Source organism: Schistocerca nitens, chromosome 2 (genome assembly GCF_023898315.1).
Source record: "Schistocerca nitens isolate TAMUIC-IGC-003100 chromosome 2, iqSchNite1.1, whole genome shotgun sequence".
Classification (NCBI taxonomy): domain Eukaryota; kingdom Metazoa; phylum Arthropoda; class Insecta; order Orthoptera; family Acrididae; genus Schistocerca; species Schistocerca nitens.
Window position 1 is genome coordinate 723,165,059 of NC_064615.1, and position 25,538 is coordinate 723,190,596.

General features: G+C 41.4%; 1 protein-coding gene and 1 long non-coding RNA gene across 2 annotated transcripts in view; one reads left to right on the top strand and one right to left on the bottom strand.

The window, feature by feature from the left end:
• LOC126236905 (uncharacterized) overlaps positions 1-3,861 on the top strand; it is an 80,653-nt gene extending 76,792 nt beyond the window's left edge. The window contains exon 3 of the long non-coding RNA XR_007545001.1: positions 3,742-3,861. This is a non-coding gene — a long non-coding RNA (uncharacterized LOC126236905). The remainder of the gene's footprint in view (positions 1-3,741) is intronic.
• The window catches only part of LOC126236903 (neutral alpha-glucosidase AB), a 126,790-nt gene that overhangs the window by 22,081 nt on the left and 79,171 nt on the right, over positions 1-25,538 (bottom strand). The window contains exon 12 of the mRNA XM_049946552.1: positions 10,859-11,108. Coding sequence (XP_049802509.1) covers positions 10,859-11,108 — 250 coding nt within the window. The remainder of the gene's footprint in view (positions 1-10,858; positions 11,109-25,538) is intronic.

Below are 25,538 nucleotides of genomic sequence, written 5' to 3' on the forward strand. Positions count from 1 at the left end.
TATTCAGATGTGATGTTGCATGATGAGATTGTGTACAATGTAACTGATGTCAGATTCAGAGAACAGATTTTGAAACAGTCCGACCCATCATTTCAGCATGTAGTGCAAATACTAGAACAGTATGAATCTGGTGCTGTGTAGGCCGATAAGTTTGAGCAGCAAGCAATTTGTCGGGTTGAGTCCCTTGTTAGCGACCAGCCCATTAGGCAGCGGCAGCTCATGCGCGTCACACTGAGCAAACAGCTCTTTAGACAGGCGATTGGAATTAAGTCATGCCCTTGGTGCTATTCACGACACAAATGCCAAGACTGCCCATGTTATGTTATGCTTGTGTCATGAAAGGACATGTACCATCCGCATGTTTGCATCGGAACAAACGTAAGAATTCTGCCCACTCACAAAAATTTCGTAACAAGGCCCTTGTAATTAATGCAGTGTATTCAGAGCCTGCTGCGGGCATTAGCAAAACCAGCAAGCGAACATTTTCTTCAGTGCTATGCCAGTCCAACAAAATTTTTGCTCATTAGCTTCTTTGTGGAAAATGTGTGAAATTTCAGTTGGACACGAGTGCCTCTGTTACACTGCTGAATCTTAACACATAAGAACTGTTAGGTTCCTCACATCTGTCTAAAACTAGCATGCACCTGACGGCTTATAATGGACAAGACATTCCCGTACTTGGCAAATTGCCTGCCACATATCACTCGCATACGTGCACAGTAACTTTCACTGTGCTACAATCACTTCCTTGTGAGAACATATTTGACCTTGATTCATTTGATTTGTTTGGCTTTAACATTCAGGACAATGTATTGTCAGAGTCCACATTCAATGCAAAAGACAGTGTTGCTAGCTTCCTGAAAGAATTCCCAGAACTTTTATCTGAAGATTTAGGCAAGGCTAACAATTTTGTTGCACATATCACTATCAAACACAATGCTCAGCCGAAATTTTGATGGGCCAGAACTGTTCTCATTACATTACAGGACAAAGTCACTGCCGAACTTCAAGAATTGCAAGATAGCGGAGCTATTGGGCCCATACAATCTAGTCAATGGCGAAGTCCACTGGCTTTTCTCCACAAACCTTCAAGGTCACATTTGCCTCTTTATTGACTTTAAGTCTACAGTAAAAAAAACACAAACTGTGACTGATACTTACTCATTGCTACACCCAGAGGATCTCGTGGACAGATTAGGTGCTGGTTGTTACTTTTGAAAAATCGATTTCTGTGATGAATATCCTCAAATCCCACTAGATGAAGAATCTCAAAAAGTGTGTGCTGTAAATACTCATTTGGGCTTGTTTAAATATTTGCGTTTGCCTTTTGGCAGTGCTTCTGCACCCACAATTTTCCAATGAACTTTGGAACAGCTGATTGCTCAAGCACCAAACTGTTCAAACTATTTGGATGATATTGTCATAGCAGGTCATAAACCTGAAGAACATATTGCAAATTTGCATGCTTTGTTTCGTGTATTATCTGATGCAGGACTAAAGTGCAGACTGGACAAGTGTGATTTCTTTTTTAAACCTGAGTTGCAGTATCTATGTCACGTCATCAACAGTCAAGGTGTACATCATCTTCATTTGCATTTGTTCGCCATATGTCATTTGCCAGTTCCTTGCAATGTCACACAATTGCAGTTATTTTTAGGGGAAATGAACTCTTACATTCGGTTCATACCGAATGCTGCACATGTTCCCTTTGTCTGGACAGATGTGTGTCAAGAAGCTTTTCACAAACTAAAAAGATGCATTGCTCAGTGATTGCTGCTTAGATCATTTTGATCCTCAAAAACCAGTTGTGTTGCACGTTGACGCTTCAGGGTGTATATGCGGACAAGGAAAAAAATTCCAGGGTGTTTCCCAGATTTCCGGGTTACAAAATACACTTTCTCCTGGGTGAAAATATGCTTTTTCCATGTTAAGTGACAATATACTTTCCCTTGGGATCATAAAACTTAGCAATCCTTTGAATGGTTAAGGTTTTATACACCGGCATAGAACCTCCTGGCACTTTAAGAAATGAACCCCAGAAGAAAAAATGTGTTTTGGAAAGATCTTTGATGTGCAGCAACATGTACGCTGCATATTTTTGTATTATGAAAATATATAGTCAAATTCCACCAAACGACAGAACGTTTGTTTCTAAAGCATTGAAATTGTGATCACAAAGCGTTTTTGTAAGCCAATCATAGCTCATGTCACGTGATCTCACTAGCCGATGATAGCAGATATTCATCGCGTTTACATGGGACTCCCAAAACTGGATTTCGTAAACCGGTCTCCCAGTACCGCTCCTGGGTGGTCCTGTAAACATTTCAAACGCCGTTCTGGAAATCCGCTTCTGGTTGCTGGTTTTCCAATCCTGCAATCAATTTTCGCTCCCATGTAAACACAACCTCTTTTAAAATGTGCTTGGGCTATCAGGTTCCGCCTTATTTTTAAAAAATTGCGGGTAATGTGGACGGAGTAGATTTTTGTAAAGTGAATGATAAGTAGGAATGTTAGACTAACTATCTACAACTAGTCTAGTTGAAGTGAAATAGCGATTATACTGACTAAATCAGAAACTGTAACAGCTGTTTTCCAGGTGCTGTACTTAACCGCGCTGACGAATCCATTTCACACCTTAAAGTGTAAACACGATAGTGAAAAACATTTTCCGAAATTCTGTTTTCGTCTTTCAGAAGACGTGTCGCATGTAAACATAATAATTCAGAGCATAGGACATGTGATGTAGTCAGCCTATAGCAACATCACTGTTAAGTAGCGCAAACACTCAAATAGGTAAAGTTAATGGTTTAAATTAATGTACACAGTGTAGCTACAAGAAAAGCTAAGCTTTCACATGTAACATTTGTCTTTTTGCGTGTGTTACATTTCGATACATCACACAAATGTGTCAGCAAAATTTAAAGTAATGATGCAAATGTCTGGTCTTCTGGGTTCGAAATTCGAAATTCTTCTAAGTGGCTGGTCCTCAAAGGGTTAAGCTTTAAATTAAAATCAAACGCTCTGTGGTTTAAAAAATTCAAAGCACATTCACACAATTGACATAACTCATATTATGTACAGTAAAATGTGGTTTGAAAGTAACGCTTTTCAAACAACCAATTGCAATATTTTCCCGCGACCTGTCAGAATTCGTTTCAGCAGTTGTCAGAAAGCACCAGAAAATAGTGTTACTGTGCATGCACAGCTACGATGATGTTGGTAGCCTGTATGTGTGTACATATATGGCATTATGTGATAAATGAAACAGGACATCAACGGATACTTCGAGCATCGGAATTTCGTAAATCAAACTAAAACAAATAATTTGACTTGAAGAGAACATTTGTATGTCCAGATTCACAAAGGAGTAGGCCCCAAGATGATATTCAACTTTTCAGTGTGGTTTTTGGAATGCAAATTTTCTTAGAGTACCAGTACTGTATTATCTCATGTTTAGTTCTTTATTATGGCACAATGCCATACGTCCCCAAAGATAACAACATGCACTTGAAATTTCGCACACAGCTGACACTAGCCAATAGTATTTCAAATATATTGACTGCCTCTGTGGAAAAGATTAATTAAGTCCAACTTTTATAGTAAATCGACAAGAATAACTTAGTTGTTCAGCAAGATAATTAATAGCCAATTGCCAAAATCCTAGAAATCTAATAACATCAGAAAACAAATAACATATTTTAGCCTCTCATAATTATGTGAATATTTTAATTCTCTTTATAGCTCCCTGCCACAGAAATCCATTTTGTTCTTGAGAGCTGTAAACCAAGAGGAAAAAGCAAAATCACTAAACGTAAACATCGTTCACATGGAGACTACCCCTCATCCCACTACAACTCAGACTGCTCTGCGTGTAAGGTACTGCTCATACGTAACTCAACTGCGCATGCACAGTGTGTGCACTGTGTTTTGTTGCTGTAAATGGTACATTTCCTTTGCAACTTAAGTTTTATCTATTTTTTTTTCTCATTTATGTTTTACTGCTGCAGCATTATATTGCAGTAATGAGCTAAATCAAAATTCTATGTTAGAGTATCAGTTCTTACTGGCAAAAACTACAAAAAATTTAACTGAAAACTAAGAGAATAAAAAATTCTGGAACACTTAAAAATTCCCGGGTTTTTCCCAGTTTTCTCCCAGATGAAAAAATTCCCAAGTTTTTCCCAGATTTCCCAGTTGTCCTGGAGCATATACATCCTGCGCTTCCTCTTACGGAATCGGGGCAATGCTTTCACACACCACTGGTTATAAAGACAGGCCTATTGCTTTCGCATCAAAAGTGTTGTCCAAAGCTCAGTGTAACCATTCACAAATTGAGAATTGCTGTCTCAATATCAGTATGAGATTGTGTAACATCTGAAGGCTCAATATGGTAATGCGGACACACTTTCATGTCTTCCAATTGGCTCTGATACAGACTTTGACGCTTCTGCTGTATCTTGTTGTCACATTGATGATCAGGATTCTGAATTTCTACAATCTTTTCCTCTGAACTATTGGAAAATTACACAGGCCATGGAAGCTGTTTCAAATTTGAACATTTTGCTAAAATACATTTGCATATCTTGGCCTCACTCATTGCATAGCGTAAAGAACTCAGTTGTGCACTGATACTTTGCACATCGGTATAGCCTCGCTATACAGCAAGGTGTGACTCTTGTTCAAAATGACAGTGGAAAGTCACGTGTTGATCCCTAAGGCTTTGCAAAAATAAGTGTTGCAGTTACTTCACTAAGGACACTGGGGGGATTGTTCATACGAAACAGTTAGCACATCAACACTATACTTGGCAAGGTATGGACACCCAAATAGAACAGATGACATCACAGTGTCATGCATGTGCGGAAAATCATTCCGCTCCGCCACAAAAATTCTCTGCTTGGCTTATGTTGCAATCACCATGGCAATGTGTGCACGTAGACTTTGCAGGATCCTTTTGGAACATTCGTTGGTTAATTGGGGTAGACTCTTATAGTAAGTTTCCTTTTGCTGTGCCAATAAACTCAACAATGTCACAAAGCACAATTCAGGTGCTGTACACTATTTTTGCCTCGAAGATTTGCCAGAAATCAGTGTCGGACAATGGCCCTAAGTTTATGTCAAATGAATTTGAAACATTCTGTGAATGCAATGGCATACAGCATCTAACTAGTGCACTGGTCCATCCACAATCAAACGGCAAAGCATAACATTTTTTTTAGAACCTTCACACAGCAGATGGCCAAACTTTGCACCGCACCCAACAGGGATCAAGCACCGCAAGTGTTTCTTGCCTCCTATCGTTTGCATCCACGAGATGGACCATTGCTGGCTGAATTAATTCACAGCCGCCGCCATCAGACACTGCTCCATAGCTCCACCCTCCTCCGCATCCAGTGCCAAAGGAAGGCTGCAAGTATCTTTTCGCGTCGCATGATATTGTGTTTTTCACACTTTTAAGCAACAGCAGATGGTGGGCCGAGGCGAGATCCTCCATCGACTTCACACATGCATGTATCTCATTTCAGGCCCAGACAGGATGCAGCACCGACATCACTAACAAATTCATCATTGACAACTGCCTATTGGTTTCTGTCTCGGGTTCTTCGGCCGACGTTCATCTAATGATATTTCTGACGTTTCGCCAGCACGAGTGGCTGGCATTGTCAAAGCTTCACCCTCCATTGCCGGTGGTGAACTGGAGCCGAGCTCGCGGCCGCAGACTATATGTACCCGGCGCACCAACGTCCGAGGGCTTCTCCGCGGTCATTTCCGGTGGGGTTCTCCTCTTGCAACCTGCGACGGTCGTTCGCTGCAGTACGGGAAGCCAGGACCCGTTTACCTTAAGGCTTTCCTCTTTCTTGTTCAAACTGTTCGCGTGTTTTTGTATTTCTACAGCCTCTCTGAACAAGTGCTGTGATAATGCTTCTCTACAGCCAGAACTTCCGTGTCGGCGAATTTTATTACGTGGTCGGTCTCATTCAGTGCGTGCTCTGCCACGGCCGATTTCTCCACCTGCCCCAACCTGCAATGTCGCTTATGCTCTTTGATCCTGGTGTTGATGGATCGTCCAGTCATTCCGACAAACTTTTCCGCATGTGCATGGTATACGGTATATTCCCGACATTGCAAGTGGGTCTCTTTTCTCCTTCGCCGATCTAAGACACTCTTTGATCTTCCTTGTCGGTTTGAAAATCGTCTTTACACCATGTTTGCGCAATATATGGCCGATTCTGTCCGTCACTCTTGGAATGTATGGCAGAAAGGCTGTACCCGACATTTATTTTTCTGGTTCCTTACTTCGCCGAGTGTTTGGCTCTGTTACACTTTTAATATAATTTGTGGAGTACCCATTGCTCCTCAAGACAGTTTCCAGGTATTGCATTTCTCGTCTGAGGTGTTGCGGCTCACATATTCGTCCTGCTCTCGTTACGAGCGTACTAATCATGCCTCTTTTCTGGCTCGGGTGGTGGTTTGACAGTTTGTGCAGGTATCGGTCCATGTGTGTCAGTTTTCGATACACGCTGTGTCCCAGGTTTTCGCCGTCCCTTGTGACCAGCACATCTATAAATGGCAGTTTCTTGTCCTTTTCTACTTCCATGGTAAATGTTATGTTGGCATGGAGGCTGTTCAAGTGTCTTAGGAAGTCACCGAGCTGTTCTTCACCATGGCTCCACACCACGAAAGTATCATCGACGTACCTGTACCACACCTTAGGTTTGCAAGTCGTCGAGTCCAGTGCCTGTGCTTCGAATTGTTCCATGAAGAAGTTGGCCACCACTGGACTGAGAGGACTACCCATGGCGACGCCTTCTAGCTGTTCGTAGAAATCGCCATTCCACGTGAAATAGCTCGTGGTGAGACATGCATGGAAGAGCTTTCTGATGTCCTGCAGGAAAATGGAACCGATGTGCTCCAGAGCGTCACTGAGTGGCACTTTCGTAAATAACGAAACAACATCAAAACTGACCAAGATGTCGTTTGGTGTAAGTTTCAGTTTCTTCAGCTTCTCAATGAAATGTCCTGAGTCCTTAATGTATGTGTCGGTCTTCCCCACGTGTAGCTGGAGCAGAGAGGCCAAGTGTTTTGCCAATTTATGTGTCGGTGATCCAGGAGCGCTAACGATCGGTCTCAGTGGAATGTTGTTCTTATGGATCTTGAGTAATCCACACAGCCGAGATGGTAGGGCTTCTGTGTTGCGCAGGTTTCTCTGTATGTCCGTCCGCAAAGAAGACGCCTTGATTAATAGATTCGTATTCTGTGTGATATGCTGCGTCAGAACTGCGCTTAGTTTTCGGTGCATCGTCGGATCTAATAGGTCTCGGATCTTTTGCTCATGGTCTTCGGTCTTCATTACAACGGTCGCATTCCCCTTATCGGCAGGCAGTACCAATATATTCTTGTCAGCGTTGAGATTCTTAATGGCTTGTACCTCTTCTTTCTTCAGGTTGCAAGCTGGTGGTTTTGCTCGGCGCAGTATCCTGGCTGTTTCTGTGCGTATTTCCTCTGCCCTTTCACAAGGAAGGGTCCGAATGGCTGCTTCGGTGTTGGCAATGATATCCGCCATAGGAATAGTTCTCGGGGTGATAGCGAAATTCCCTCCTGTTTGAAGAACAGACACTTCCTCTTCGGTCAATTGTCGTTCAGTGAGGTTGACCACTGTGTGTGACATGTCAGGAATCGCCTTGTCGGTCTGCTTCCGGCATCTTTCAAACTTTTTCTTCTGTCGCTCGGTGCAGCGCTCGAGTTCGTTCTGCATGCTCCTGTGAGTGATGCTGTCGATCTTGTCCCAGTCGTCTCGATGCATTCTGCTACTTAGTTGATAGAAAATGTCCAGAAGCTCCTGATACGTTCTTGCCAAGTCTCCCCGTGTTGTATGTATTCGCTCACGAAGAAAAGCTCATTCCATTCTGTCGTAGATACGATGTGCTTGGGTGGTCGTGAATAGGCGCTTACATCTCAAGAACTTCGGTGTAGCACATTCATCTCGGCACCGTGACAGAAAGGCGAGAGAGGACATCAGTCGCGCTTTCTTCTTCCGTCGTTGGTCAAGGCGTCGGTACAATCTCCTCCCCGTAAAGGCATAATACAAAATTGTTAAGACTTTCGTGGCCAGTTGTTGACAAACTGCCTATTGGCTTCTGTCTCGGGTTCTTCGGCCGACGTTCATCTAATGATATTTCTGACGTTTCACCAGCACGAGTGGCTGGCATTGTCAAAGCTTCACCCTCCATTGCCGGTGGTGAACTGGAGCAGAGCTCACGGGCGCAGACTATATGTACCTGGCGCGCTAACGTCCGAGGGCTTCTCCGCGGTCATTTCCGGTGCTGTTCTCCTCTTGCTACCTGAGACGGTCGTTCGCTGCAGTACAGGAAGCCAGGATCCGTTTACCTTAAGGCTTTCCTCTTTCTTGTTCAAACTGTTCGCGTGTTTTTGTATTTCTACAGCTTCTCTGAAAAAGCGCGTGTGATAATGCTTCTCTACAGCCAGAACTTCCGTGTCGGCGAATTTTATTACGTGGTCAGTTTCATTCAGTGCGTGCTCTGCCACGGACGATTTCTTCACCTGCCCCAACCTTGTAATGTTGGGAATATACCGTATACCATGCACATGCGGAAAAGTTTATGTCGGAATGACTGGACGATCCATCAACACCAGGATCAAAGAGCATATGCGACATTGCAGGTTGGGGCAGGTGGAGAAATCGGCCGTGGCAGAGCACGCACTGAATGAGACCGACCACGTAATAAAATTCGCCGACACGGAAGTTCTGGCTGTAGAGAAACATTATCACACGCGCTTGTTCAGAGAGGCTGTAGAAATACAAAAACACGCGAACAGTTTGAACAAGAAAGAGGAAAGCCTTAAGGTAAACGGATCCTGTCTTCCCGTACTGCAGTGAATGAACGTCGCAGGTAGCAAGAGGAGAACCGCACCGGAAATGACCGCGGAGAAGCCCTCGGACATTAGCGCGCCAGGTACGTATAGTCTGTGCCTGCAAGCTCAGCTCCAATTCACCACCGGCAATGGAGGGTGAAGCTTTGACAATGCCAGCCACTCGTGCTGGCGAAACATCAGAAATATCATTAGATGAACGTTGCCCGAAGAACCCGAGACAGAAGCCAATAGGCAGTTTGTCAACAAGTGGCCACGAAAGTCTTAACAATTTTGTAAATTCATCACTGCCATGTGCACAGTGATCCTTCTGTGTCACTTAACCCACATTCACAGATCCCGAGGACAGCGCAGCCACAGCAGCTGCCAGAGGGTGTCATCACAACATCACGGAACGACCCCATGGAGACAGAGCCTTCACTGCCTCCGCCGGCATTCGTCCTACCAATGGAGCTGGACCTGCCCACACCGCAGAACCCAATGCCATCTACGTCTGGTTATGGGCCTCAGGAGGTGGATGCGTATTGTTCTGGTATTTTCCGGGGCACATTTCCGCCAGAGCGAAGGCTGGATGGCAGGGTACGACCAGAAGCCTGACGTCTCTTGCATCCACAGCTTCTGGTCTAACACAATGTCCATACTCCTGCCTGACCCTACCCTGCAAGCTCCCTATACTATGATGGTCTGTCACTTTGGGGAGGGGGGAGATGTTCTGGCGTAACGTCGAGCACTGGCACGTCAGTCAAGAATGTTATTAGAGCGGAGAGGGCCGCGAGACAACATCAGCCAATCGTACGCTGACCGACCCCTCTTTAAGACAACACCGAAATAGCAGCAGCCTCTAGGTGAAGAGAACATAAGCGCTGCTCCGCCTGGCCACAGCCCAGTTGAAGACTAGCCATTTACGAGTGCTACAGCAGTGACTTAGGAACTGTACAATTTCACTTGTATTAGGCATTGTCTATACTGATGAGACTTCTTATTTGTCTGTTGTCATTTACTTGCAACCCATCATTGTAAATGCTCAAAGTTAAGTACTGTCATTTATTTTCTGTAATAAACTTCATTAATACAATTTGCTTGAATTGTTGTCTAGCGATCCGAGAAAGCAGTTTTCCTAGCACCCTGTATTTGACGAACAGGCATGACACAACACAAAGAAAGTAGGAACACGAGAATAGAGTGAAGAACAGGAACTACACAGGCCATATGGTGCACATAGTGTTTTCAATTACTGAATTTTATGCTTTATTTCAGTATTAATGTAATTTTATATTCTTCATTTCACTTGCTATCTTAATCCCTATCTTTCAACCCTCTTCTGCATGTATCTACTTTATTCCAAGATTGATCTGCATTTGTAAACACAGGCCCACAAAAAATTCTTAGTATCTAAAGTAAGTTTATCCTCAATTTATCTTTTTTGCAGGTACTATTCAAGCGTCATTTAGTCTGACCAAATGAAAGGCTAGTATGAGTCAATGGATAAATAACTGGTGATAGGAAAGGATAGACGTGCAGTATTACAGAAATTTTTCTGCCTCCACAGCAAAATGAAGACATCGACACAACATGTCATATCTGTCTTCCACACATTACTAATAGTAACTAATTTTTGCAGTAAATAAACAACTGAGCAAAGTGCTGCTCTGCATAACACTGGACTCTTATTTCTGAACATAGGAAGTTCAAATAACTGTCCAGTTACTCTGATTTACATTTTCATGTGTGTTTTCATCCACTCCAGGAAAATGAAATTTATCTTCCAACACATTTGCAACAACAATATGGGTCACAAACTCCTTGGTTTTCCACATCTGCCTTAGAGAGTTTAATGTTTTATGGTAAAATATTTGGCAGTTATGACAGTTTTATGAAACCATTTTCAAGTATGGTTAGAACAACACAAGCTGGTGTATATTTTCAAAATTCTATTAATCAAATAGAAAATTGAACTGAATCTCACCTAGAAGATATTCATCGTCTACAGCAAAGACAGCTGTTTCAGATGGAAATTCCAGCCACAATGGCCACATGACTGGTAACCCTGAAATTTCATGTTCAAAAAACAAGGTGTAAATGTATGGAAGCAATGCATAGCGCTTGTTCAAAGCTTCCCTAATGTGGTGCAGTGTTGCATCATCAAACAACCATGGCTCTCGACGCTTTGTATCAATATGAGAGTGGGAGCGGAAAAATGGTTGAAATGCACCAGCCTGCAACATCAATAAAACAGGTACTTAGCTAATAATACAGCAAAAACACAAAGCCTTAAGCATGTTTATACAAACTTCTAATTACAAATTATTACATTAAAAATACATGGCACATTAACAGCTTTGCATTCTAGTTAATTCTGCAAACAATCTTTGAAATACAGGGTGTCAAAAGAACGGGAAATTTTGGAATGTGTTGTGGCAACACTGCGAGGCAAATGGCACTGAATGATACATAGACTGCTGCTTGCATTGTCTTGCCATTCAGTTAACAGTAAACAAGGAGCAATGGAATGGTGTACAGCATGCTTTTGTGGTAAAAGGTTATTTCAAGAATGGAAGTGTAAGGGCTGCACATCGACAATTTCAGCATCATTTCAACATCTGATGGTATAGTGTTGTTCCCTCAGCATACGCAATCAACACATGGGTCACCAATTTTGAAGCAACAGGTTCTGCATTGATGTAGCAATCTGCAGGGAGACCCCATACTGCTCATACAAGAGACAATATCAAGGCTGTGCGAACTGCTTTCATAAGAAGCCCACAGCATTCTGTTCAAAGTCATGCAATTTCTCTACAGTTGCATCACTGGAGTGTTCAACGAATAATAAAAGTGGATCCAAAGTTTCATTTGTATAAGTTGTAGATCATTCAGCAACCTCTAGCGATCTGCTAATGCAGAGACGATATGCTGAAAGCGTGTTAGCAAAAGTGTGAAACGAGAACAGTTTGATCAACTGTCAGATGAAGCTGCTTCTACCTCAATGGCTTTCTCAGTAGACAGAATCCACATCAGCTACACGAGTCTCAGTTGTGCAACCACTGTAATGTCTGTTCATTATATTGCCATTACGGAAAGTTTTCTTGCGCATGAATTGCCTCATTTTCCTGCCAACAGTTGGTTTCAACATGAAGGAGCAACGGCACAAACATTGCACGGTCCCCAAAATCGTCTGACCTGACAGGGGCCACTGTAAGAGTGCAGTTTATCATACTTGACTTCCTATGACCGAAGAATTTAAAATCAAGAATATGAGAAGAAATTTCCGGGATTCCTACTAAAATGTCAAGTTGAGCCATGCATAAGACTCCTATCAGGCTGCAGTGACGTGAGCACTGATGGGGAGCTCATCAATTGGATGCGATATTCAGGAAATAAAAACGCTTGTGACATTAAATAATGGCATACTTTGTATTATATATTGATATAAATAAATATGAGTAAAGTAATTCTTCTCATCCATTAACCTTCATTACAAAATTTCCTGTTCTTTTGAGTCATCCTGTATATTTCTTCTTCTTTTGACATGCTTGGTATAGTTAATACATAACAAGACCATTTTACTTTTCATTTAACAATACACTCACACATAAGCTATTTCTTTAATAATAGGATTACACTGTTTCTGACAAGGCGGTAATTTATATAAGAATTATCTACTAATTCAACTGTGAGGAGGATCAGTATATGCTCGAAATACAAATTTACATTGATTGTTCCTGTTGAGTAACTGGATAATTCCTTTACAGAAATGGCTAGTATAATTAAAATATAGATATAAACTGGAATATATTATAGAAATTTATGGTCAAATATTTCATGTCTCACTATTTTAGATGAAATGCATATTAATCATACAAAATCCTTATTGCTACATCCTCCCTCTTTAGTTTTTAGTGCAATATATCATGTACAATGCATTAAAATTATTCATTTTCTTATAATACACTACTTGGAGAAAAAAAAGTACACCTGGAAAGACTTATGTCGATTTTGATCCAATGATGCCATATGTACTGATAGTGGTTTCAACATCATCCGCCATCAGAGAGTATAGTCGTACAGCCAACAGCACACGATCAGTGTCTACCCTTTAATTGGGAATGCTCACAGCCAGAAGGCTCAGCATGGTGAAAACATATGAAGCAAGCAGGTAACCATGCCACGGAGATGCTGCACACGTGCTTCCAAGAGCCATTTGAGTGAGTTTGAAAAGGGTCAAATTGTTTCCTTTCGTGTGGCAGGGTGGTCCTTTCTAAGAATTACCATACAAGTTAGATGTGCTGCATAAGTTATGCAATGATGCTGTATCACTGGTTACACGATCATAATCACACCTGCAGAAGTTCTGGATGTCCACGCAGCACAGACACCCGCCAGGATTGTCATATTGTAAGGGCAGCAGTGGCAGATCATACAGCTACCAAAGCAGAGATAAGGATCACTTAAGATGGAATGGCATGTCATGGTCTTCAGCAATGATAGCAAATTCTGCCTATATGCAAGAGACGGTCATTTGCATGTACGACCTAGACCTCTTGGGCGCTGCCTCGTACAGTGCATTCGTCCAAGAATCACCGGCCCCATCCGAGCCCTTATTATCTGGGGTGCAATAAGCTACAGCTCACATTCACCTTTTGTGTTTCTGGAGAGGACATTAGCCAGCACTCAGTATATGCAGAGTGTTATCAGACATGTTCTTTTGCTGTTTTCGCAAGAGGAAGGTGCTATGTTGTTCCAATGGGATAATGCTCACTCACACACTGCCTGTGAAGATGCACTCTGCAAGATGTGCAGAAAGTTCCCTAGTGAGCACGATCTCTGGACTTGTTTCCAGCCGGGCATGTGTGGGATATGATGGGACAAGAAGTGACTCGTGCAACTCGTCAACCAACAACTATTACAGAACTACGCGAACAGGTCAAGCAGGCATGGCATAATTATCCCAGGACAGTATTCCACATTTGTAAAATTGACTGAATGTCAGAGTTAGCATGTGTGTTGCAACCCATGAAGGCTATACCATGTACTAATATGGGTGTTTCAGCATGGGTTGATACCTAATACTCAAGTACCACTTGTGCTATTGATCTGTAATCCATATGTGTTGTTGCAACAACAAATCTTGAGTGAACTGGAAACCTCTGAAAGTGTGCATTAATTTTTTTCCAGAAATGTAGTTAAACATCACTGTTAATGAGCCAGTAAATCTCTTTAAATGTGATTTTATGTGCAATGCAGCAAAAATACAAATATTGTACTGTATCCTATTTATAAAGTCAATTATGGTATAGGAACTTAGGAGCTCACTTAACATATTTCTTTAGTGGAACAGCAGTTTTATTTGGTTTGACTGCAAATACAAGTATTAAACAAAATTCAGTGGGACACATACATACTGCACTTAATTTTCCTTAAAGACCTGGATATTTTCTGATAATCTGCTTAAGATACACAAGCAAAGTCAGCTACTTTCTGGTAGTTGGTGGGAAGATACATTTTGCAGCTAATGAGAGGTGCTACAACAGGTGATGTTTTTTTAAAGCCAAGACTGGGAGCACATGAATGTTGGTTTGTATGACCACAAAAAAGTGGGCTGCAGTAAAATATCTGCAATGATCTGCACATATACTGGCTGCTTTGTGTGTGTGTGTGTGTGTGTGTGTGTGTGTGTGTGTGTGTGTGTGTGGTAGGGGGGCATAAATCTGGATAGACAGATGGGAATTTGAACATTAGTTCTCCACAACACGAGTCCAGTGTCTCTTAACTACTTCACTTTTCATATAGAACTTAGTGGACTGAAATTTGTGGTGCTTTCCAGCAGCCTGTGGCCAACCACTTATCACATGGAAGAGCAAGATGAATCACTTACTTTCATTCACTATGAATTTACTGAAGTCAGGAGTGTTATATTCAGAGACTACATTAATGGGACTTTCGATCAACTGACAAATTATCTTTATTTTGATAATTTTTTTTCTAAAAATACAATTCAGCTGCTCTCCCCTACCCTTCTAAGTGTGGCAAAATTTAATTTTACTGGTACAATCTTAGCTTAGTTGTATGAAATTCTCACTATCTGAATATAGTCGTATATTGGATTTATAAAGTCACAATGAGACAACGGATGGCCAGTACCTACCTTCATGAAATGAAATTCTAAATAGTACCAATGCAGCCACACAAAAGCAGAAAAAACTATTAGACCTTTACGAACTGTTGGATTATTCCTCAATGAGGAAAATGGGATGGGTTGGGGAAGGTTAGAAATGAGGGGCAGGTCACTCAGACCCCAAGCTGAGCAGCACCCACCTTCTGCAAAGATGATCGGAGACAAAGATGAAGCAGGAAGCATCAGAGAAAGTAGGAGGTCCAAGATAATAAGGTAGTTAGTTCTGTGCCATCTTCAGTCCAAAGATGATCGAAGGGAGGGAGAGGAGGTGAGGGGGAGGGATGGGAGGGCTGGGAGGTGAGGGGGAGGGAGGGGAGGGCTGGGAGGGGAGGGGGAGGGAGGGGAGGGCTGGGAGGGGAGGGGGAGGGAGTGGAGGGCTGGGAGGGGAGGGGGAGGGAGTGGAGGGCTGGGAGGGGAGGGAGAGGGAGGGGAGGGTGAGGGAGAGGAGGGGAGGGGATGGCTGGGAGGGGATGGCTGGGAGGGGAGGGAGGGAGGGGAGGGCTGGGAGGGGAGGGAGGAGGGAAGGGAGGGGAGGGCTGGGAGGGGAGTGGTGAGGGGGAGGGAAGGGAGGGGGAGCGGGGAGGGAGAGAACAAGTAAAAGGTAACAGCTTTTTCAAGCAATTTTATTTCTGCATTTTTTTCTGTATTTCTTCACTGTGATATAATAAGGAAATGAAACTACTTCAAAAAGGTCTGAAGCACAACTTAAATACACAAATAGATTAAACATACATAAAAACATCATAGCTGAATCAAAAAGAATCCTTATACACAAAGTAGAAAGAAAACAAGCAGGCTAAACATTGGTCTAACAAGAGAGCTTGTATCCAAAGAAGTCAAAAACATAATATCACAAATGAAACAAAATACTGTAAACCTTTGTACAGAGTCCACAACTCACAAAACTCAAAAGGAAACTGTAGGAATATAACACCACTGAATAAAAGCGAAAAAGGAAACACAGCGGTACTCATGAACAAAGAGCTCCGCGTTAATAAGACATGAGTTTATCACAAAAAACAAAATTACAAAACCAAAATCACATCCACTGAACAGTTGCCAGACAAAGTTGAAAATACACAAAGACACATTAGAAGACAAAGAAAACAAATAGGTTACAAACAATACCCAGCGCATCCTCCCCCTGTTACTAACTTAAGTTATAGAAGGAGGACCTCAGTCAGACTTACCATGAGCTACCAGAATGTTCTCACCAACTTATTTGAAAGACACGTTGAAAATGTCATAACACTATAAATTACAAGTGCATAGAATTACAAGAAACACCACACAAAGGTACAGCCCCCCCCCCCCAATCTTATGTAAGGAATGTGTATTCTGATGTACCAATAACAGAAACAACAAATCTGGTAGAACAAAATCTTAAAAACACACAGAACATGTCCACATTAATGGGTCAAAGAAGACAAGTTGTTAACTGTTGATAGCAGAACAGAACTGTTTCCAGTTCAATAACGATTTCAATCAGCAAATTGAATACTTATCAATGGGATTACCAGTGTCCAGAACATAGCAAATATATTTAAGAACCATAGAGAACATGTCATATTTGACGAAGTAACATCAGATTTATACATCATCATGAACTGGATTATCAATTTAGGAAAAGATAGATTGCTCCTTACCCTAAAGAAGACATGTTAAGTTCCAGAGAGGTACAATTAAATGACAATTATAAAAGTTTTCTCCACAGCCTTCGTCAGCAAAAGAGAAACACACACCATCTATATACACAAACAAGCACACCTCATCCACACATGACTGCCAACTCCTCTGGCACAATGCAACTATAATGTGAGATACAAGCAGCAATCTGGAGGAAGGGGGGGAAGGGCAAGGAATAGGAGAGACGAAAGCTGTCAGGCAGAATGTGCAGGGACTAGAATGCCAACAAGTGCAGTATCAGGAGGTTGTGGGGTAGGGAGAGTGGGAGGGGGGTGGGTGGGGGGAGGAGCAAAAAAGGAGAGGAGCTTCCACTGTTTGAACTGGATTAGATACCGGTATACTGGATTAGATACGCACAGATGGCATTCTAGGAGGTGTGAATGGAAAGTTTTATGAATGGGATTGTAATTGTTCAATGGTGGTACTTACATGCTACTGTGACACATCTCCTTCAAAACAGCCCCCTTCTGACTGAACACACCGACTCCACTGGTGTTTCCACTTTAGGAAACATTCCTGGAAATTTTTTTCCTGAAGTACATTAAGGATGCTCTCCGTATTTGCCTGGATGTCTTCAATTGAGTCAAATCACTTCCCTTTCAGTGAAAATTGCAGTTTAGGAAACAGGCCAAAGTCCGCAGGGGGCCAATCAGGGGAATATGGCGGTTGTGGAAGCACAGGAATGTTGAATTTGGTCAAAAATTCAACAATGGAGAAGGCATAATGAGCCGGAGCGTTGTCATGGTGTAGCATCCGACTCCTGTCTTTCCACAATGCAGGCTTTTTCTTCCACACCTTTCCGCGCAGATGCTCAAGGACACATTTATAGTATTCCTGGTTGATTGTCTGTCCTCCAGGGGTAAATTCATGATGCACAATACCAGTAGAATTAAAAAAAAAAAAAAAAATCACCAAAATTGTCTCTACCTTCGACCAACTTTGCCATGCTTTTTTCAGTCATGGTGAACCTGAAATCTTCTACTGCGACTGCAATTCGGTTTCAGGATCACATCTGTAAGTCTTAGAAATTTCACACAAACTCATTGCTCCGTTTTTACATCAATTTTCACGCAGACAAAATCTGGCAACAAGCTCTAACAGACCCACACTCAACCAGCTGCCACAATGAACTGAATAAAGGAAACACAGTTTCCTGTCGGAGGGCGTTCAAGGACAAGGCAATGACTCATTCCCCATCCTCTGTGTACCTGCCTGCCAAACCAGTAAGCAGTAGCAGATCCATTCTTAAAACTTTCCAGTCACATTTCGTATGCCACACAGATGAACCAGAAAGCTAAATTGACCAGTTACACACAGTCACAAATCTAATCCATGATAAGATGAAAATTTGCAATGGAGAAAGAGCAAAACAGACAAGATTTCTTAGATATTAGCATAAAGACTCAGAACAACCAGCACATGTGCAACAAGTGATAACTAATACACCAAACATCAAATCACGCAAACTTAAACAAGCAGCACTTCGAAACATTCTCCTCAGCCTAACACAATACCACTAGACAAATACAACAAAGAACCGTACCATAGTAAAAACAGCAACCAACAATCGATACTAATAAAATATAGTAACAAAGCTGAGCAACAAAATTAAGAAACAAAAATCAATAAACACCTTAGAATGAAATTTTCACTCTGTAGTGGAGTGTGCACTGACATGAAACTTCCTGGCAGATTAAAACTGTGTGCTGGACTGAGACTCAAACTCAGGAACCTTTAACAGACAAGTGCTCTACCAAGTGAGCTACCCAAGCATGACTCACGACCTGTCCTTACAGCTTCTGGAAACATCCCCCAGGCAGTAGCTAAGCCATGTCTCTGCAATGTCCCTTCTTTCAGGAATCTAGTCTTGCAAGTTTCGCACGAGAGCTTCTGTAAGATTTGATCAAGGAACTGGCAGAAGTAAAGCTGTGAGGACTTGTCATGAGTAATGCTTGGGTAGCTCAGTCAGTAGGATATTTGCCAGTGAAAGGTCCTGAGCTAGAGTCTTGGTCTGGCACACATTTTAAATCTGCCAGGAAGTTTCAGTAAATAGCTGCCTACGAGGAACACAAGGACACAGTTCTTCACAAATGAACATAAAAGACAACAGGAGCAAATGACAGTGAAAGAGACGAAGAAAACAAAAGATGGTATACAATGACATAAAACCATAAACATATGAAAAAGTATCTCACATTTTCAGAAAACAAGACTTGAATATAAGATCACAGACTAAATATTACTCATTCCATTCAAAAAGCACACTGGTCACTTTAGAGCTCTTTACAGGTAGATGGTGTCTATCTGATACTAGGCAGCCATATGAGCCTCCACCTGCTGTAAGTTACAGCAGTGAAATGGTGTGAATGTGCCACTTGGTTGTATGGAATCAGTGCAGTAAGATGAGTGGGCATGAAGACATGACACAATGGCAAAAAGAAGCTATCATGTTTGCAAGTGCTCATGATCACATGATGAACACAGTTGTCCAATCTGTTGGAGCATCAACATGACTGTCCAGTGTACCTACAGGAATAATGTTCCACTGCCAACAGCTCACTGTCAGTGTAAGAACACCGTTTGTAAAAAGAATCAACTAACAGGGAGTAGAGGAGAGAGTCACTTAGTATCAATGTCAATCTGTTTCAAACCTGAGATGATTTGCTGCAGTCAGTGAATACATGTCCATCCAATGCCTGCAATGAACATCTGGAGTCAGGTCTCCTAGCAAATTGCCGTTACTCAGAGTGGTACATCAGCTGCATATCTTTAGTTGGATACACAACACAGGAACTGGACAATAGTTGATTTGAGCATGTAGTGATCTGGCAAGTAAAGATTTTGCCTCTCACCAAATGATGGTGCACTCAGTGTCTTGCAACAGTCCAGTTTAACTCGTCATGTGTGGAGCATGTAGTTGAAGCAAGAGGTGGTTTTGAGATGTTCAGGGAATATTTCTTGTTCCATGACTTGGCCTTCTCATTCATGTTACTATGAAAATAAACCAGGATGTTCATTTCAACATCCTCTGTGAGCAGGTTTTGCACTTTCTTCTACATTTACATGATGAATACGCTGTGGGCACTCATCTTCCAAGACGACAACAGCCATGTTCACAGGGGTGCATGCATATATTCCTGTTTTGACCAATATTCAGGAACCTACAAGGGTGATTCCAAAAGTAAGGTCTCCATTTTTTTTTTAAATATAAAGAAACATTTATTCACAATAAATTGTACATAGTTTTCGAGCTTGAGTATTTTTCCACTTTTCCACATAATTGTCATTTCAATTGATGAATTTCTGGAAACACTGTAGCAGCTTTTGTATGCCCATGTCACACCAGCCTGCCGCCGTGCTTTTGAATAAGCATCGGACCTCCCATCTTTCACCTCACTATTGTCACTGAAATGCCTTCCAGCAAAGTGTTCTTTTAACTTGGGAAACAAGTGGTGGTCACTGGGCCTTAAGTCTGAACTATTGTGTGCATAAGTGATGATGTCCCATACAAACTGTTGCAGAATATCCACAGTTTGACAGGTGATGTGATGGGGGCAAGCGTTGTCATGGAGAAGGCTTATGCCATCGCTCAACATTCCTCTTCTTCAGTTCTGAATCACCCGTCTGAGTATTTTAATGTTTGACAGTATCTGTTGGCATTTATTGTTGTCCCAGGGACCATGAAGACAATCAACGATATCACATTTCGATCCCAAAACATGGCTGCCATGACTATACTGGCAGACTGTTCTTTTGAAATTTCGCGGAAGGGCAAATCAGAATTCCTTGTTGTTTGGTCTCAGGTGCGAAATGGAAAGTCCAAGTTTCATCACTCGTGACTACTGAATCCAGAAAGTTGTCCTTTTCATCTGCATAGCGTTGAAGAAAATGGTGGGAAGTTTCAACGCTTAGCCATTTGTGGTCTTCTGTCAGCATTCTTGTGAACCATCTTGTGCACACCTTTCGAAATTTCAACACTTCAGTCAATGTGAAGTGAATGGTGCTTCGAAAAACCTAAAGAGCTCATCAAAAGTAATATGCCACTCTTGTAACACGATTTGTTCAACCTTTGTGATTGCGTGTACACGGTCTCCCACTAACTTTCGTCAACATGAATTTCAGTACGACCATTCACAGCTCTCTACACCCCTTGCGGATGTTTTTGACATCCATACGTGACTCTCCCTCCCCCCATGAACCATGGACCTTGCCATTTGTGGGGGGGAGGCTTGTGTGCCTCAGTGATACAGATAGCCGTGTCTTAGGTGCAACCACAATGGAGGGGTATCTGTTGAGAGGCTAGACAAATGTGTGTTTCCTGAAGAGGAGCAGTAGCCTTTTCAGTAGTTGCAGGGGCAACAGTCTGGGTGTTTGGTTGATTTGGCCTTGTGACATTAACCAAAATGGACTTCTAGTGCTGGTACTGCGAATGGCTGAAAACAAGAGGAAACTAAAGCCATAATTTTTCCCCAGGGTATGCACTTTTACTGTATGGTTAAATGATAATGGTGCCCTCTTGGGTAAAATATTCCGAGGGTAAAATAGTCCCCCATCCGGATCTCCGAGTGGGGACTACTCAGGAGAACATCATTATCAAGAGGAAGAAAACTGGCTTCTACGGATCAGAGCGTGGAATGTCAGATCACTTAATTGGGCATGCAGGGAAAAGGGAAATGGATAGGTTAAAGTTAGATATAGTGGAAATTAGTGAAGTTCAGTGGCAGGAGGAACAAGATTTCTGGTTAGGTGAATATAGGATTACAAATACAAAATCAAATAGAGGTAATGCAGGAGTAGGTTTAATAATAAATAAATAAAAAAAAAATAGGAGTGCAGGTAAGCTACTTTGAACAGCGTAATGAATCCATTATTGTAGCCAAGATAGACACAAAGCCCATGCCTACCACAATAGTACAAGTTTATATGCCAACCAGCTCCGCAGATGATGAAGAGATTGAAGAAATGTATGATGCGATAAAAGCCCTGACAAAACTCTACCATCTGCTGATAAAAGCAGGTGTTGACAGGTGTGAAAATTACCGAACTATCAGTTTAATAATTCATAGCTGCAAAATACCAACACGCATTCTTTACAGACGAATGGAAAAACTAGTAGAAGCCGATCTCGGGGGAGATCAGTTTGGATTCTGTAGAAATGTTGGAACACACAAGGCAATACTGACCCTACAACTTTTCATAGAACATAGATTAAGGAAAGGCAAACCTACATTTCTGGCATTTGTAGACTTAAGAGAATGCTTTTGACAATGTTGACTGGAATACTCTTTTTCACATTTTGAAGGTGGCAGGGGTCAAATACAGGAAATGGAAGGCTATTTACAATTTGTGCAGAAACCAGATGGCAGCTATAACAGACAAGGGGCATGAAAGGGAAGCAGTGGTTGGGAAGGGAGTGAGACAGGGTTGTAGACTATCCCCGATGTTATTCAAGCTGTATGTAGAGCAAGCAGTAAAGGAACCAAAGGAAAATTTGGAGTAGGAATTAAAATCCATGGACAAGCAATAAAAACTTTGAGGTTTGCCAATGACTTTGTAATTCTGTAAGAGACAGCAGATGACTTGGAAGAGCAGTTGAGGGAACATCGACAAACACAAAATAAGAATAATGGAATGCAGTAAAATCAGGAAATGCTGAGGGAATTAGATTAGGAAATGAGACACTTAAAGCAGTGGATGGGTTTTGCTATTTGGGGAACAAAGTAACTGATGATGGTCGAAGTAGAGAGGATATAAAATGTAGACTGGCAATGGCAATGGCAATGAAAGCATTTCTGAAGAAGAAAGTATAGGTTTAACTGTCAGGAAGTTCTTTCTGAAAGTATTTGTATGGAGTGTAGCCATGTATATAAGTGAAACATGGATGATAAATAATTTAGACAAGACGAGAATAGAAGCTTTCAAAATGTTGTGTTACAGAAGAATGTTGAAGATTAGATGGATAGATTCTGTAGCTAATGAGGAGATACTGAAGAGGAATTTGTGGCAAAATCTGGCTAAAAGAAGGGATCGCTTGGTAGAACACATTCTGAGGCATCAAGGGATAACCAATTTAGTACTGGAGGGAAGTGTGGGGGGTAAAAATAGTAGAGGGAGACCAAAAGATGAATACACTAAGCAGATTCAGAAGGATGTAGGTTGCAGTAGTTACTCTGAGATTGAAAGACCTAAGTTGAAGTAAGCACAGGATAGAGTAACATGGAGAGTTGCAGCAAACCAGTCTCTGGACTCAAGACAACAACAACAACAACAACAACAACAACAACAACACACAACTCTCGATACACTGCCATCAACTGTCAATAAATGTCATTGGTTTAACGCCTTTCGCACTCAAAAAGCGAATAATTGCGTGAACTTTGTACCTAATGGTAGTGGTTAACAAGAGCTCTATTACAACAGGCTGCCAAAACCAAGACTGAAAGCTCCAGCAGCTGTGCGGTGGTTTCTGAACAGAGTGGAGGCAGCAACGAAGAAAACAAGTGTGCCCATCAGCTACGCAAACAGCTTCCCTGTGGCCCCACCACTTTGGAGACCTTACTTTTGGGATTAGCCTTGTATAACACCTGAACTGGGTCACTGAATCATCTGATCTTAACCCAATAGAAAATGTCTGGGGCTATTTGGACCAGCAGATGAAATGTAGCAATCAACATTCCATGAAAGTGATGATTCGATCCTGTACAGCTATATACGAGTGGCTTCGGGTGAATGAGGCATGCCTGAAGAAAACTGTTTACTCTCTTCACCACAAAACTGAGGCCGTTATCAAGATTGTAAGTGTAACACAGCAGTAATATGTTTTTTTCTGGGGTATAACCAATTTTTTGTCTGGTGTACTTAATTCACCAAACCAACAACTCAATTAAAATACATTCCCATTAAAGTAACAGGGAAAGGAACAGATCTATATCTGAAATCATGAACTTACCAACTGAGGTGTAATACTTGTGGTGGATGTAGGACGAAACAGTACAGGGCTATTTCATGTAAAGTAGAACACAGTTACGATATTTAAAAGTTCAGAATTTGGTACTTTTTACATATTTTTTGAAAAGGCTGGACTTTTTACTGTATGGCAACAATGGTTTGTGGCTCATTATTGCTTTCCCTCCATAATTTGTAGCCAGTTTTATAATGCAATATGTTTTTCATGTGATGAGAGTGTGAATTATTGGAGATTTTGGACCTTCATTTCAACTAATTGGCAGGTAAGAATTAGCATATCATTTATGTTACTGTTACATATCCTAATGTATTGCACAAAGAGTATAAAACCGAAGTAAGTGAATCATAGGTTGGGGTAAACAATATAACATAACAGCATGAACTTTCATGTAACATGAGTGACTTTCATGTAATTAAGTTTTTACACCAAGAGAGATATCAGAGATAACTTTAGCTTGTTCAGTAATTTACTTCTGAGAGTGAACGTTTAACTAATATCACTACTAAAAATTTCCCAATTTCAACCAATATTGTAAAAACAGAAAATGAAATGTGTAACCTATGTCATATAATCTGAGTCACAGTTGTATTATTTTAAGATTAGAAGAACAAGATGCCTGCAGCAGCAGAAAGACCGAGTAGGGGGAGGGAAAAGTTAGAGTGAAGAAAAATATGAAGAATTTAAGAAGAAATATCTGGAAGCAGCTCAAAAAAGCTAGCAGAAGCAGAAACAAAAGTTTCTACAGTTGAGCCAACATAAGCAAGGGCTGTTATTAGAGGAAAGAAGAGTTAAAAATATGAAGAGTGTTAGAAAAAGATAGGCTATGTAAGATGTAAGATCAGCAACCTAGTAAAGCAAGTTTGTCACCATGTAAGTCACATAGTGCTCTGGATAAAGCCATGGCTCAAGTGCAGCAATTGCTTACGTTGGAAGGTACTGCCAACTATGCATGAAAATGTGAAGGTAGTTTCAATCTGATCAGATGGACCTGCCTCACAATTTAAAAACAAGTATATTACCGCTCCTGTACCTCAGTTTCAGTAATTTCATAATGTGGAAATCTATTGTAACTTATTTGCTATATCCCATGGTAAAGAAGCTGTATGTGGAATTGGTGCAGTCGAGGAACGGCTAGTGGGGAATGCAGTAAAAAAGCAAAAATTCATAATAGGTGATGCATCCACTTTTCGCTCAGGTGGCTCTAAGTAGCACAACTATGCAGGTTTTTCACGTGTCTACTGCTGAAATTAAAGGAATCAAAGTGAAACTTAATCTGGCTCCAATATTTTCTTCGGCACCATCATTACAAAACATAAAAAGCATTCACTGCTTTCACTACGAGAAAAGAGTACTACAAACATATCTGCCGTCTCCAAAGAATTTTGCTGCTGCAGATCATCACACTGAAGACACTACAGAAAGTGTGAAAATTGGAGACTGGTACAAAGTAGACTATGACAGTAAATTCAATGCTGGAGAAGTACGTGCAGTTTTTGGAAATTCTTGCTTAATCAGTGCAATGGAGTGTGCTGATCACTATTAAAATGGCCTGTAATATGTGATGAAATTATAAAGAGAATTAATCCACTTGATGTTGTCAATGCAAGAGGATATTTTTCAGTTCTGACTTAACTGAATTTACAGTTCATTTTCCCAGATGCCATGCTCTTATAACTTTTCATAGTGTTTGAAAAGTGAAATGTTAATGTTAAGTTTATCTTGTTTGGCACATAATGTCATATTTTCATTTCTCTGCTTGCAGGAAAAAAGTTTTTCCAACAAGAAGTAGCAAGTAACATGAGTCATGTAACATTGAGTCAT